Source organism: Balaenoptera musculus, chromosome 3 (assembly GCF_009873245.2).
Source record: "Balaenoptera musculus isolate JJ_BM4_2016_0621 chromosome 3, mBalMus1.pri.v3, whole genome shotgun sequence".
In the NCBI taxonomy this organism is placed as follows: domain Eukaryota; kingdom Metazoa; phylum Chordata; class Mammalia; order Artiodactyla; family Balaenopteridae; genus Balaenoptera; species Balaenoptera musculus.
This window is the reverse complement of record NC_045787.1, coordinates 169,067,941-169,082,843: the sequence shown is the minus strand read 5'-3', so window position 1 is coordinate 169,082,843 and position 14,903 is coordinate 169,067,941. Positions and strand designations below refer to the sequence as shown.

Sequence of the window (14,903 nt, the reverse complement as noted above, 5' to 3'; positions counted from 1 at the left end):
GGTGGGCAGGCAGGGTGGGTCCTGTCTAAAGATGTGGCCCAGCCCAGGTTACCAGCAGGAACAGGGCCCACTGGGGCCAGTTTCCCCGGAGAATCCGGAACTCTGGAATTTCTATGTGAGATGTCCTGATTTTAAAACCACCATCACCACAACAGATTCTCATTTTCCGCAGACAAAAGGCTTCTGGGGGCCGAGTCGGGCCCTCCCACCTCCAGTTTGAGATCTTCACCTACTGCCAGCTGCTTGTTGCATGGAAGAGGGTTTAGAGGCCCAGAGAGGGGACACGGGGGCCCCAGGCCACTCGGCCAACGGGGGTGGACCCCAGACTTGCCCCTGGCCATCCCCTCAGGCTGCCTTGGCCCTGTGTGGACCTGACCACGTGGGCCCCAGGCCTCCGTCTGGGGACCCACCAAACTCGCCGGTACCCACTGGGCTGGGCCTGAGACCCCGACCCCAGAAGCAGGGCCGGGGAGGGGAGGGGCCCCTCGGGGACGCCTTCCCGGGTGCTTACAGGGCGAGGTCGGCGACGAGCTTCCTCCCTCGGAGGTGGGTTTGGTGGCGGGGGGGAGCGCCAGCCGCGGCAGCCCGGGGGGCGGGGGTGCCAGCATCTGAGCAGAAAGGCAGTGACTGGACATTTTGAGCTGGCCACTTCCATTTAACTGGGGGGAACAGAGAGACAGGTGGTTAAGGCGGCGGGTGCCCCCTCCGCCTCGGGCTGCCGTCCACCCCAGGGCTGTGGACCGGCCTGGTGGGCACGGCCGGGACGAGTTTGGTGGGTGCCCGGTGCTCGCCTGACCCCGCAGGCCTCCAGCATCCTGGGATCGCCATGCCTTCCCTGCCTCCTCAGGCTACTGTGTACCCACTTGCTTTCCTTCCACGCCTCCTAAACAGCATCGCTGGACCTCACGGGCGGCCTAGACGCATCTCCCCGCATTTGCCGCGAGTACGCATTCATTCATCCACCACCTCGCCCACGGTTCCCAGATCTGAAAGGCTCCGAACACCAAAAGCTTTGGTGGAAGTCTGGCCAAAGGCGGCCTGAGCTCAGCCGTAACCGTGTTTGATTTGGGGGCTTCCTAAAATACCGTCCGCTCAGACATCTGAAAAAAGCCTGAATTCCCACCCGGTCTGGCTCCAGGGGCTGCGGACCCCGCCGTTTGTAAAATAGAAGCTGCCCTGGCAGAGGAAGGGTTGCCTGACACTCGCGCCAGGGCCCCAGGGAGGTCGTGCCCCCCCAAACTCACCGGTCCAGGTTGCTGACTGGCCGGATCGCAGGCCAGCGAGACAAGATCTTTGAGCGGGTCCTGGGGGTTGAGGTGAGGTGGGTAGCGGATGGCCGTGTGCGGGAAGTAGGTGGAGGCCGTCTGGGGCAGGATGGACGTGGTGGGGAAGTGCAGGGCCGAGGACGGGTGAGGGTTCCGGGCGATCCCTGTGGAGACGAGGGGGGCAGTGGTCACCGGGGGCTCCCGCCAGGCCGCCCTGTCTCCGAGCGACTGTGCTTGTGGGTGTGCGTCACGCCCACGCTGCGGCACCTTTAATAATACGAATATGTGGAGACCCGGCGGCATCTGCCATGACCAGGCCCTGCTGTCATTTACACGCCCAGATTCGATGACTCTCCTGTGACCCCACAGAGTTCTGGCGTCACCCCTTTGAGCATTTTTATTTATTTTTATTTTTTTAAATTTATTTATTTTTGGATTGCAGGATCTTAGTTCCCCAACCAGGGATTGAACCTGGGCCCTCGGCAGTGAAACCGCTGAGTCCTGACCACTGGACCGCCAGGGAAGTCCCATCACCTCTTTTTTTAAGACAGAGGATGACCGTGGCTCTCAGAGGGAATGTCCTCTGCCCCAGCCACAGAGCAAGCAGGTGGCAGACCCGGGGTTCGAGCCCAGCCTGACTGGCCACACCCGGACCCAAGGCTCGGCTAGCTCTTTCCATAAATGGCTGGTGGGTCAATATTTTTTTTAAATTGAGATATTATTTGCACACTATAAAATCCACCCTTCTAAAGTGTACAATTCACTGTGTGTTTTTAGAACATTCTCATCCCCCTGAAAGGAAGCCCCGTCCCCATGAGCACCACCCCCATCCCCTCCCCCAGCCCCTGACAACCGGGAAGCCACTCTCTGTCTGTGGATATCTCATCAATGGAATCACCCACTGTGTGTCCTTCTCTGTCTGGCTTCTCTCACTGAGCACTGTGGTCTCAAGGTCCATCCACGTTGTAGCAAGTGTCCGTGCTTCACCCCTTTTCATGGCTGAGTAATATTCCAGTGTGGTATTCGCTTTTTTTTTTTCTTTTTCTAAACAAGTCAGTGACTTTTAGTATATTCACTTTGTAATTCCAGAACCACTTCACTGCCCCCAAAAGAAGCCCTGTGTCCACTAGTGGTCACTCCCCCTTCCTCTCTCTCTAGCCCCTGGCCAGACAGTAAATACTTTTGGCTTTCCAGGCCATAGGGTCTCTGATGCAGCTACTCAACTCTGCCCTTGTTGCCTGAAAGCCGCCACAGATGACATGTGAACAGATGGGTGTGGCCCTCCGCCAATAAAACTTTATTTACAAGAACGGTGGCAATTGGGGGGCCTGCTTGGCTGGCTCCTAGTCTAAACTGTTGTGCTATTTTGATGTTTGCCTCTGCCCTGTATGTGTATTTGCCCTTGTATGGAACTAAATCATCATTATCACAACCAAGGGGCAACAGGTGACATTCAAGCTCTTATTTAACTCATTCTGATTTAATTCATTTGGTCCTACGGACAGCCCTGGGAGGGGGTCGTTTATGAGCCCAGTGGACGGTTGACGGGCTCAGCTCACACCTCACGCTGTGAGCGTGGTGCTTCCTGAGAGCTCTCGTACCCCTGCGTGGCCTGTGTGTGTCCTTCTGGGTGTCTGCCTCCTATTGCGGCCATCCCGCCCCGGGGTCTGTTGGTGGGTCGCTCGAGTATGACACGTGGGGAGCAGGTTGAAGGGTGAGTCCCAGGCTGCACCTCCATGTACAGAAGGGGAAACTGAGGCCCCAAAAGAGTCAGGCCCAGGTGCTCTCTACCATGGCACCTGCAGGATTTCCTGCCCGGGTGGGAGGCTACAGCAAGAGGACTCGTGGTCAGATGGCAGGTGGGACTTCCCCGGCCATATGGGGCCTGGTTAGAGGGCTCAGCCGCCCCTCCCCGCCCGGGGCCCGTGGCGCTCACCGCTGTGCACGGCGATGACGGGCCGGTGGTGCTGGGTGAAGCTGGAGAGGCGGGGCGAGTCCTGGGGAGACGGACTGTTGAAAGGGGACTTGTCCATCTCTGTTTTCTTCACCGGGGATGAGATGCCTGCGGGGAGGGCCAGAGGGTCAAGGGCCGGCAGGCAGGGTTGTTCCACTCCCAGGACCCCTGGACCTCCCCGCAGAGCCCCTGCCCCCCCTTCTCCCAGCAACCCATGGGCAAGGGGCTGGGAGCCCATTGTAAGGCGGGGCAAACCAAGGCTGAAAGCTGGGAAGGGGGCCGCCCAGGGTCACACGGCCCACGGGAGGAGGAGTCTGACGCCACACCGCCCCCTGGACGACAGAGTCCGGCCCCCACCTTCTCTCCTTCCAGACATAAGTCGGCTCAGGGCTGCCCTCTGCCCCCCAGGGACACCAGAGCCCTGGAGAAGGCGGCAGGGTGGGCAGAGAGGAGGGATTGGTCCAAAGCCCCAAAGCCCAAGTGGCTCTGTGCTTGTGCCCCCCCACCCCCCACCGATCCTTACCCGGGGGAAAGAACCTTCCCTGTAGGGTCATCGTGAGTATTAAATGCGATACAACATGTAAAGCCGTTAGATCAGGGCCTGGCACACACCCACGCACTGGAATTACTTGCTGCCATTCCTCAGCAGACGGGGGTCTCACTACCTCCCCTGGTGGCCCTGGGGAACCCAGACGGTCTCCAGCTCGGCCTCAATGAATAAAAGGTGTAAAATGGGCACATACAGACTCCGTGGAGGCCATGGCACAGAACGGACGCTGGCTCAGGAGGAGCCTTGTCATGACATGGAAGACGGACCCCAGAGATGCGGGGCACACGTCCGCCCTGAAGAACCATGAATGCCCCCCGCCTGCCTCCCTGCATCCCACCCCCCACTCCCACCACCCTCTGCAGAGGCTTTTTCTAGTGACAGCAAAGGATGATGACGTGTCTGAAAAAGGCAGAGTCCTTGGCCTGGCCCCTTCTCTGGAATTGGGCTCTGGGGGAAGTGGGGAACTGGAGATAGACATGTTTAGGAATTGTTTTAAAATTCATTTTACAGTGAAACACACCCACTGAGGCCCACAGTGGATTCACACATGGTGAGGGTTGTTTTTTTTTTTAAAAATAGTTTTTATTGGGGTATAGTTGATTTACAATGCTGTGTTAGCTTCAGGTGCACAGCAAAGTGAATCAGTTATACACATGCATATATCCCCTCTTTTTTAGATTCCTTTCCCACATAGGTCACCACAGAGTACTGAGTAGAGTTCCCTGTGCTACACGGCAGGTCCCTATCAGCCAGGTATTTTATACAGAGTAGTGTATATATGTCAATCCTAATCTCCCAATTTATCCCTCCCCCTCCCTTGACCCCTGGTAACCATAAGATTGTTTTCTACATCTGTGACTCTACTTCTGTTTTGTAAATAAGTTCGTTTGTACCATTGTTTTTTTTTAGATTCCACACATAAGCGATATCATGTGATACTCGTCTTTCTCTGACTTACTTCACCCAGTATGACAGTCTCTAGGGACACACTGCCTGCCACCCCGCAAAAGGTGGCCTCTCAGGCTGCACACATCAGGGCCGGGGACATTCTCTGTGGGTCGCCCTCGGCGCCTCCCTGGCTCCACCCACTCGACGCCAGGAGCCCCCCCGGTCATGACAACCACAGATGTCCCCAGACACGGCTCAGTGTCCCCTGGGGCAGAGCCGCCCCAGTTAGGGCCCCCGCCCTCCTCCGAGGCCTGCCACCACTGTTTCTGGGGTCTCGGGTTGATGGTTCTGTGAGTGGGCATCTGCATGGGTCCCCAGGGCTGTCCCACCTGGGATGCTGCTACATTCCCCCCACCCCTACTGTGGCGTTTCCACGTGGGGCGCTTTCGTCCTCCGCGATGGCACGGCCAGGGGTGAGCCGGATCTGCGAACCAGCCCCCCGACGGGCACTCAGGCCACCATCTGCTTTTGCTGTTACAGACGCTGCTGCCCTGGTCGGCTCTGGGTGCGCATCCGTGTGTGAGTGGGGGAGCGCGTCCTGGGATGCGGTTGGCGGCCCAGAGGGACCTGGCGGCCAAGCGGGGCCTTGGGTGCAGGCCCGGGCTTTCCCAGGGACAGAAGGAGCTGGTGGTATCCAAGGCGGCCGGCAGGGAGGAGGTCGGCCCTGCTGTGTGTGCGTGCGTGCGTGCGTGCGTGTGTGTGTTGGGCTCCCGGCTGGCTCAGGGCTGCAGGGGGAATGAGGTTACGGCTGTCAGACGCTCACTTAGGAGGATTTCCTAGAACAGCCTGTCCTGGATGGAAATAGCCCGGCGTGGACCCCGCCCCCAGCTGCACCTCCACAGGCCCTTCTAGAGCTTCCTGAGATGGGGCCTTCGGGAGCCAGGGTCCAGGAGGGGGGTGGGGGGCGCCTGGTGTTGCAAGAAAGAGTCACCCTCGTGCCTGCGTTCCTGCGTCTGAATGTCCCCCGTTCGTTCAACAAACACGCTGGGAACGGCCCCACACGAGCAACCGACGTTGGTTAACACAGTGCCCGTATATGCCCCATCAAAGCGCGCGTCTCTCCATTTAACAGGCGTGCCCTTGACCTCCCCGATCCGAGTGGCCATCTTTCTGCTTAACATACATATCTCCACGTCCGCGTCAAGTATCCCTACGTCCCCTGTCGAAGATACAAACCTTAACGGACGCACGTGCCTGTAGGTGCCCACCCCCAAGTATCTTTCCACTTGCCTGTCACACGTGCCTGTCTGTCCCCCGTTTAAGCACACACGCTTCATCTAACAGGTGGGCCTGTACATTCTCCATCTGAGCACCCACCCGTCTGCTTGACAAACTAGCCTGTCCCCCTGCAATGCCAGCTCCCCTGGGGGGCCCACTGCAGCCAACCACTGGGTCTCCAGGGCCCGGAACACAGGGTGGGCAGAGAGTGTGCGGAGTGTACGGGTGGGTGGACGGAGCGCAGTTCTGCTGGGATCGGCCACCACTCACTGGGCACTTACCACGTGGGATGGCCTCCCCTACTACCCCCAGCACTGCTGACACGGGGGCTGGTCATCCTCAGCGGGCCCGTCCTGGGCGCTGTGGGGTGTGGAGCAGCGTCCCTGGTCCCACCCACTGGATGCCAGGAGCCCCCCAGTCATGATGGCCAGAGATGTCCCGGACACCGCCCAGTGTCCTCTAGGGGCAGAAGTGACCCTCTGTGAGGTCCTGGGGAGCCAAGAAGTGGTGGAACTGGGATTCAAAGGCAACTCTGTAACTCCTCAGGCCACGCTCTGACACCCCCTCCTGCCCCCCAAGTTCAAAAAGAGATGCGGGAAGAGGAGAGAGATGGGATTTCCCCGCTTCACTCCGTATAATAACTGCCTGTGGGAGGCCCATGTCCCCTGGGGGAGGGCCACAGAAGCAGCAAGAGCAAAGCACTCTGGGACCCCCTTTCTGCCCCGCTTGGCTGGGTAATCAGGGAAGGCCTCAGGAGGAGGTGGCCAGGAGGAGAAGGGGCACTCCTGGTCCTCCTGGCCCGGGCCCGGAAGGGGCAAAGGGCTGGAAGCTGGTGTATGGGGTATGAGAGATGTGGCTGCAGGGGTCTTGCCTGGGCGGGGCTGGCAAGATTTCCCCCAGGCCTCTGCCCCCCCAGGCATCTGCCCCTCCAGGGCACCGGAGTGAGGAGGCTGGGGCTGGGGGGTTAGCTGGGCGCTGCCCATGGTGGCCACAGCGGAGGAAGGGAGAGAGTACTCTAATCAGCTTAACCCCCTTAATGAACAGCTAATTGGGGGCTGTCTAGACAGGAAGCTGGAGGAAGCCAGGAAGAGGAGAAAAAGGAGGAGGAGGAGGGGCAGGAAGGGGAAGAAGAGGGAGGGAGAAGAGGAGGGGGAGGAAAAGATAGAATTCATCTGCCCACGAGCATGTGAGCACCCGGAAGGCAGGGGCAGGCACAGACTAGAGGTTTGTACTGAGACTCCCACAGGGGGGAGTGAGTCTGCCATCACCTGAGGCAACCAATGGGAGCTATAGGAGGACTGACTCCCTCTGGCATTCCCTTCCAGCTCTGTGATTTCCCCATCGCACACCAGAAGCTGGTACGGGCTTCCTCCTTGTCCTCCCCCATCATGGCCACTTTATTCTCAGTGTAGGAAGGTTGGATCAAGCCCCAGTGACTCCCTCCAGCATTTCCTTCCTTTTAAAATTTTGTTTTTCTTTTTTGAGCATCCTGAATTGAATGCTGGGTTCTTTATTTCCAGCCTTTCTCTTTTTCCAATTAAAGCTATAATTTTTCCTCTCAGGGCTGCTGTGGCTACATCAGCACAGGCTGTCTTTCAGCTCTAAATAGTATTCACTTTATATGTAGACAACCTCTTCAATCACAGTGTTAGTGAGAAGTGCTTTTGAGTTCCCAATCAGTAAATGATAGGGCAGAAGTTAACTGTCTCCCAATATCTGCTTTATCCTTCTTCCTTAGTAACAGAACCCTTGATTTGAGATGGGCACATAATTGGCCCAAATAAGATTACATTTCCCAGCATCCTTTGCAGCAGAGTATGGCCTTAGGACTAACTCAGGGGCCCAGAGATAAGCAGAAGGGGTAAGTGCATCTTCTGAAAATTATTCTTAAAGGGAGAGGACATGCCCAGACTTGACCCTTCTTTCCTACTGGCTGGAAAGCAGACATGATGGCTGGAGCTCCAGCAGTTATCTTGGACCATGAGGTAGGGATGAAAACCACATTCAGTGGCGCATAAGGCAGGATACTGAGTCCCTCACATCACACTTGCCCAGGGCGGCTGATGGCTGGACATTTATTTGTGAGAGAAATGCACTTCCTTTTGTATTTTCTGTTATCTACAATCAGACTTAAAGCTTATTGAATACAGGTCTTTATAGAGACAAACTTTAGAAAGATAGGGAAACCACAGAGACAGAACCGTAGAGACACTCTGACCCATAAATTAAAGCCTAATAAATAGAGAGGTCCTCCCAGCACTAGATACCTGGGAGCCCACACTGAGGAAGAAGGAGGAGGCCTGGGACCTCAAATGTCACAACCAGCTGTGTTAGAGACCGATTCCAAGAGATGGGAATTTTATAAAGACATGAACACCAAAGAAACTCTCCTGTTTCCTGGTCACTTATGTGCCAGATGGTTGCTTAAGTCACATTCTACCGTGTCCTCCTTCCAACTCTCCAAAAGAATGATGGTTCTCATCACTCCCACTTTAAAGATGAGGCAACCGAGGCTCAGAGATGTTAAGTCACCTGCCCAAGGTTACACAGCCCACACAGTGAGACAAAGACAGAGCTGGGATTTGAACCCTGGTCTCTCTGATGCCTGAACCTGCCCTCTTTTTCTTTCTCTCTCTCTTTCTTTCTTTCTTTTATTGAAGAAGAGTTGATTTACAATAATTCAGGTATACAGCAAAATGTTTCAGTTCCATAGATATATATATATGTGTGTGTGTGTACATATATATATATCAGATTCTTTTCTGTTATAGTGAACCTGCCCTCTGAATTGTAATGTTATATTGCTTTTCAAGAATCCTATAGGTATGGCACTTTGTATAGACAGATCTTTATAAGAAATCAGACTCTACAGGGAAGAGGGAAAGAGGAGGAGGGGCAGAGAAGAAAACAAATCCTAAGGTATACTGGGTACCTATTATGTGCCAGGCCTGTTTTAGGGACATCAAATGTATTAATTCACTTCATCCCCACAATAACCCTATGGGGTGGGTACTGCAGGTATTAACACCCCCATTTTACAGATGAAGAAACCGAGGCCCAGAGAGGTGGGGTCACCAGGAAGCTGTAAGGGCTGGGGGACTCGAGTGTCCACGTTCATAACCACTGGGCTATACGGTGGGGTGAACCCTTGTTAAGGGATAAGGGACCGGGTAGAGACATGCTTCTAAAACTGGGGGCACAGACCCTGCTGAGAATCTGAGGAATGCCAGGGGCGTCCTCCCCACAGGCTACTCTGCAAACCATTTCCTTTAAGTGCAACGCTGGCCCGCTGGAGAGCAGACTCTTAAGGTGAAAGGGATATTTTTTTTTTTTTTTTGCCGCGCGGCGCGTCTTGCGTGATCTTAGTTCCCCTACCAGGGATTGAACCCGGCCCACAGCAGTGGTGAAAGCCCCGAGTCCTAACCACTGGACCACCAGGGACTTCCCAGAAAGGGATTCTTTAGATTAGAACCGTGATGGAGATGGAAACTCCAAAGAAGGGAAATCTTTGGAGAATGCCCTTAGGGAGACGGTAAGTAAACAAAGAATCAGGAGGAGCCAGCGCTCAACAGAAAAAAGCTTCTACGGAACTGCTGACCCTACAGAATAGGAGCCACATGAGACAGACACTCTGGAGAGGACCCTATGAAGACAGAGGAGCAACAAGAAAATCTACCAGGAAAAGGACGCTATAAGAAAAGAGGCGGGGCTTCTATGGAACTGGACTCACAGAGAGCAAGATCCCATGGAGATGGGAATCTTGCAAAAAAAAAAAAAAAAGGACTCCAGGGAGGACCCCAGTGGAAAGGGAACCCACGTATCAGGACGCTCTAGTTGAGGGTCTACGGCAGACCCGAGGATGAAGCACCCTGTTGATCAGAATCGCTACTGAGTCAATTCTGTATAGCAGGAACCCCACAGAGATGGGCCGTTAACAGGCAGAGGGCAGGAAAGTCGGGCAAGGGATAATCTCCATCCTCCCCCGCCAGAGCGGAACCAAAGAGCTCCGGGAACGCGAACCCGGACTTTACTTCCAACCGCGCGCAGCCTGCGAGACTACAATTCCCAGGAGGCCCCGCGGCTCCAGGCCGACTCTCCGCCCCGGGGCGCCCGCGCAGTGCCTGCCGGAACACGTAGTCACTGCCGCGGTGACCCAGACCGGAAGGTCGGTCAGCCCCCGCCGCCAGCCCCACCTCCTTCCATGTCCTCCGTCCAGTTGCGGCTGCTACTCGTGGGAGAGCTGGGTGAGGTGTAGTAATCACCGCCGGGGCTCGTGTCCACGTCTTCCTCCATCGAGCCCGATTTGTGCCGCTTGCTCCTAAGGGGCGAGGAAGGAAGCCAGCAGACCGGTTACCACGGAGACGGGCCCGGCGGGCTTTGCTACTTCCGGCTCTTAGGGGGCAGGGCGAGGAGGGTGCTATCGCGAGACGTCACGCGAGACGCGGACTTTCGGCTGCTTCTCAGATGACATCCGCTTTAACCTGCCCATCACTTGGGTGGGACACCTGGGGCAATAGGCAGGGAGGGACTCAGCAGAGGGCCAAGCTAGCAAGCTAGCAGAGTGGAGACTAAAGCCCTGAAAGCCTGGCTGATCGCTTGACCTACTGTAATCCTCAGAACAACCTGGTAGGATTATGATCCCACTTAGCAGGTGAGGAAACCGAGGCAAACAGAATGTGACCGGCTCACGATCACACAGCATATCTCAGCAAGAACCGGTGTCTGTGTTCTCATGGAGTCGCAGGGGCTAGGGCTGTAGGACTCGAGGCTGTGGGAGCCCAGCGTGGGATGTCAGGGCTGGGGAAAGAGTCACTTGGGGGCTGGGTTTTGAAAGATGAATAAGAGTTTCCCAGGTGGAACGTGAAAACAGGGAGAGGAATGAACCAGCTGGGGCCAGATGGAGGTGGGGGTGGGGCGTGAAGTGCCCAGAGGTGGGGTCCCGGGGACATACCCGCTGGAGGATGTGCTGGGTAGCGTTCTTCTCATGCCGGTGCTGGCTGGATTTAGGTCATACGCCAGGTGTCCCTGCAGCTCCCCCAGGGAGAAGTTGGGTCCTGTTCCAGTCACCACAGGTGCTGCGGAGGGCGACAGAGAGGAGGATGAGGGAGGAACAAGGTCCAGGGCTGCACTTTGCCCTGGAGTGGTGGGGAGAGCCATCTGGGGGCTGGCAGAACGAAAAGGAACCGCTTCCCAAATTGGCCTGATTCCTAATTTGGCTGAAACTGGCCTTATACTATGGGTCAGAAGAACAAGGCCATTGAGAGAGGCCAAGGTCACACTGTGAGGCAGAGGCATAGCCAGAGCTGGAGGCCAAGCTTCCCAGAACTCTCAGAGGCCAGGCTCTGCTGATCTGGATGGGGAGGGCAAGGGTTAGGGTTAAGGCAGGATAGTGCCCAGAGGTCCCTGGGGTAGGATTCAAATGGGGGTGTCTGGGGATGGGGGTGGGTCCCCAGCAGGTCCATAGGTAAGACAAGAGGTGAAATAGGTGGGGGGGGGCCCTCTGGGGTCTCCTGGGTGGGGGTGAGGGAGGTCCCAGGAATGGGGGATACTGGGGCAGAATGTCCTTTAGCCCTTCCACCCAGCATCTGGACTCTTTTCTGGGGAAGAGCATGTCACCCTGACCTTGGACTCTGGGAAAGGCCTGGATACTGCCCTTCCTAGGGACTTAGGCTTGGTGACAAGGGTGGCTGGAGAGGACGTGGGGGAGTGGGGCAGGGTGATGGGCTCCTTCCTCCTCCCTCCCCGAGTCCCTTTCCCTCTTAGAGCCCCCATCCCGAAGCCACTTCTCCTTTCCGACAGTCCTCCCCTGTGTGAGCCCACCCCAGCCCCCACCTCGGGTCCCAGCACAGGGTGGGCGGGGACACTTACTCCGGGACACTTGGATGAGCTCAGTGACGCTGAACACACCGGAGGTGACGAAGCTCTCCTGGAAGTCGGTGGTGTCTGGAAAAGAGAGGAAGGATGGGGGTCAGTAGGCAGCCAGCTGAGCTGTGTCTGTTCCCCGCCTTGACTCCTCCGGGCTGCCCAGACTCCGGGGGCTGGACCCACCCTGGCCAGTCACCTTGTCTACCCACCTCCCCAACCGCCACAGCCCTGCAGCAGGAAGATGGCCGGCTCAGCCCCTCCAAGCCGACGGGGACTCCTCCACCCTAACACAGCTGGAGCGGATCTCCCTTCCTGAGTCTCTGCTCAGTCCTTCTCACTGCAGCCTCAGCCAGCCTCGCCTTCTCCAGCCTGGGCCTTCACACCGCCTCCCAGCCCTCCTCGGGAGCCCCGAGGCTGCACACACAAGCGGAGGCCAGACCTGGGTTCACATCTCAGCTGCCCGCTCGGTGTGTGATCTTGGATAAGTCACTTTACCTCCCTGAGCTTTGCTGCTCCCTGATCTCAAAAGTGGGGACCATACACCCTGTCGTCTTGGGTGGTTGTGAGCTATGAATGCTACTACCTAGGAGGGACCAGCTTGCTTCCTTTACCTCACTCATCACCCCATGCAGTGCTGCAGTCTCTTAGCCTTCTGCCTCCAGGCTGTGAGCTCTGTGGTGTCCCCAGTGCCCGGACCAGAGCCTGGCAAACGGCAGGGGCTCAGAACCATGGGGTGAATGGAGGGTCCACAGACAGCAGTCAAAATCCTCAGTGTGCCCGGACCCATTCCCGCCTAATGTCAAAGGAAGAGGGACCCTCCTCTCTGGGCTGGGGTGGTTTAGACCCATTTCACGGATTTGGAAACTGAGGCTGGCCTCGAGAGGGCAGGAGCACTGGCCAACCCAAGACAGCTGGAAGCAGGCCTGTCCCACCTGGAGACCCTCACAGGCAGGACCCATTACCAGGCACCTCCAGTGTCCGCCCCCTGAGCTGGGCACTGGGGACACAGTGGGGAACAAGACGTACAAGAGCAGCTGCCCTCTTGGACTCACAGCCCATGGTGGGCGAAGGACGCCACATAAAAGCAGGAAGTCAAAAACACTTGCACATGAATGTTCACAGCAGCATGATTTACAGTAGCTGAAATTGGAGACAACCCAAATGTCCATCAACCATGATGGATACACAAAATGTGGTCCCTCCACACACGGGAACGTCACTCAGCCGTGAAAAGAGGTGAAGCCCTGACACTCGCTACAACGTGGATGGACCCTGAGAACACGATGCTCAGTGAGAGAAGCCAGACACAGAAGGACACACAGGGTGTGATTCCATTGATGGGAAACGTCCAGAACAGGCAAATCCACTGAGACAGAGAGTGGGTTCATGGTCACTCGGGGAGGGGGAGTGACTAATGGAGATGGGGTTGCTTTGTGGGTTTATGAGAATGTTCTGGAACTAGACAGAGGTGATGGGTGCACAGCTCTGAATGTACTTAATGTCACTGAACGGTACATTTTAATAGGGTTAAAATTCTACATTTATGTGTGTTGTACCACAATTTAAAAAGAAAGTTATTAAAGATGATTCAGTTAAATGTGAGATGTGTCAGGCAGTGGTGAGGCAGTCAAGGTCGGGGGAACCTGCTGGGGAGGGGACCTATTTTACACGAAGGGCTAGAGAAGGCTTCTCTGGGAGGGTGACATTCAACCAAGATCTCAAGGTAGGGGTGGATGAGGCGAACACGTGAGTTAAAATTTGGGTAGTGCCCAGACAGCGCCTGGCACAGGGAAACTGCCTTGTGAGAACTGGCTGCCCCGATGAGGATGATCTTAAACTCGACGTTTTGCCACCTCCCTGTGGGTTACGATGTTCCTGGCAGCGGGAATGGCTTGTGCAAAGGGCCTGGGGTTGGGATGCACTTGGCAAATCGGAGGCCAACAGGGCTGGAGTTGAAGGAGCCAGAGAGAGTGGTCAGAGTGGAGGTGGGACCCACAGAATGGCAGCTCTTGGCTTTGGGAGGGGGGGGTGGGAGCAGTTCTTGTCCAGGCCCCCAGGGGGCAGCAGTGGCCACAGGGAGCTCACAGCAGTGCCCAGCTCCCCAGCTGTCTGCCACCCAAGCCCCCTGCTTATGAGCTTTGTGTCCACCATTCATTGAGCAATTACTACCTGCCCAGGCCCATGATGGGAGGCTCGGGACCACAACATCCCGAGGAGGACAGGGTGGTGGCTCCCAGTGTCCAGGGGGAAGTGGCCGTGGCCACTTCCTGCTGACCCAGCTGGCCGGCTGCTGTCAGCACGCCCCTCCGCCCCACCCCCACCGGGGTTTCCTGTTTGTGCAGTGCTCGCCCAGCTCCATCTCCAGGGGACTCCCTGGCGGGCGGGGAGGAAGTGATTTCCTCTACCAGACGCTGGAGCTCCCCACGGGACCAGGCCAAGCGCCATGGCCCCCGCCGCCTGCCTTGAACATCTGGCTTGGAGGGAGGCGCCTGGGGATCACAGGAGGTCAAGGAGGACTCGGGTCACAGATGGCCAGTGAGGTGTGGCCTGGGGGCCTGTGAACCTCCTGGAACCATCCAGCCTCCCTGTGCATGCCTGTGACGGACCTTCCAACGGGGATGCCCTCATCCACTGACTGTTTCTTCCTTTCTCCCTTTTCATCTCTCCTCCTTCCTTGCCCCTAATATACTATCCCTCTAGTTTCTCTTTTTCCCTCTGCTTCATCCTTCTCTCCTTTTTTGCTTTCTAGAAATGTTTTTTGAGCACCTAGTGTGTACCAGGTCCTGTTCTAGGTACTGAGGACACAGTAGTGATCAAAACAAACACCTCTGCCCCTGAGGAGGTGATGTTCCACTACATGAGATAAACAAACACATTTGCAATCACTAAGCAACTAAGCAAATACATACGCAATCACTAACTTCCTCGAAAGGAAATAAAACAGAGGGCTGAGATTGAGAGTGACTGAGGCTGCTTGAGCTGAGGGGCTCAGGGAAGACCTTTCTGAGAGGGAGGCATTTGAGCTGAGACCTGGGTGATCTGGAGCGAGAGAAAGCAGTTAGCTGTCCAGATAGCGGGCACAGCACGTGCAGAGGCTCTGGGA

General features: G+C 56.4%; 1 protein-coding gene across 7 annotated transcripts in view; it reads right to left on the bottom strand.

The window, feature by feature from the left end:
* Positions 1–14,903, bottom strand: part of NFIC (nuclear factor I C) — a 66,701-nt gene that overhangs the window by 8,429 nt on the left and 43,369 nt on the right. For 4 of the 7 annotated variants that reach the window (XM_036848558.1, XM_036848560.1, XM_036848557.1 and 1 more), the window contains exons 4-8: positions 11,804–11,878; positions 10,887–11,010; positions 10,129–10,253; positions 3,202–3,327; positions 1,245–1,429 (exon numbers count right to left, since the gene is read on the bottom strand). In XM_036848558.1, coding sequence (XP_036704453.1) covers positions 1,245–1,429; positions 3,202–3,327; positions 10,129–10,253; positions 10,887–11,010; positions 11,804–11,878 — 635 coding nt within the window. Of the gene's footprint in view, positions 1–511; positions 660–1,244; positions 1,430–3,201; positions 3,328–10,128; positions 10,254–10,886; positions 11,011–11,803; positions 11,879–14,903 lie in introns of all 7 variants that reach the window. The other 3 variants (XM_036848554.1, XM_036848555.1, XM_036848553.1) reach the window with 1 other exon arrangement.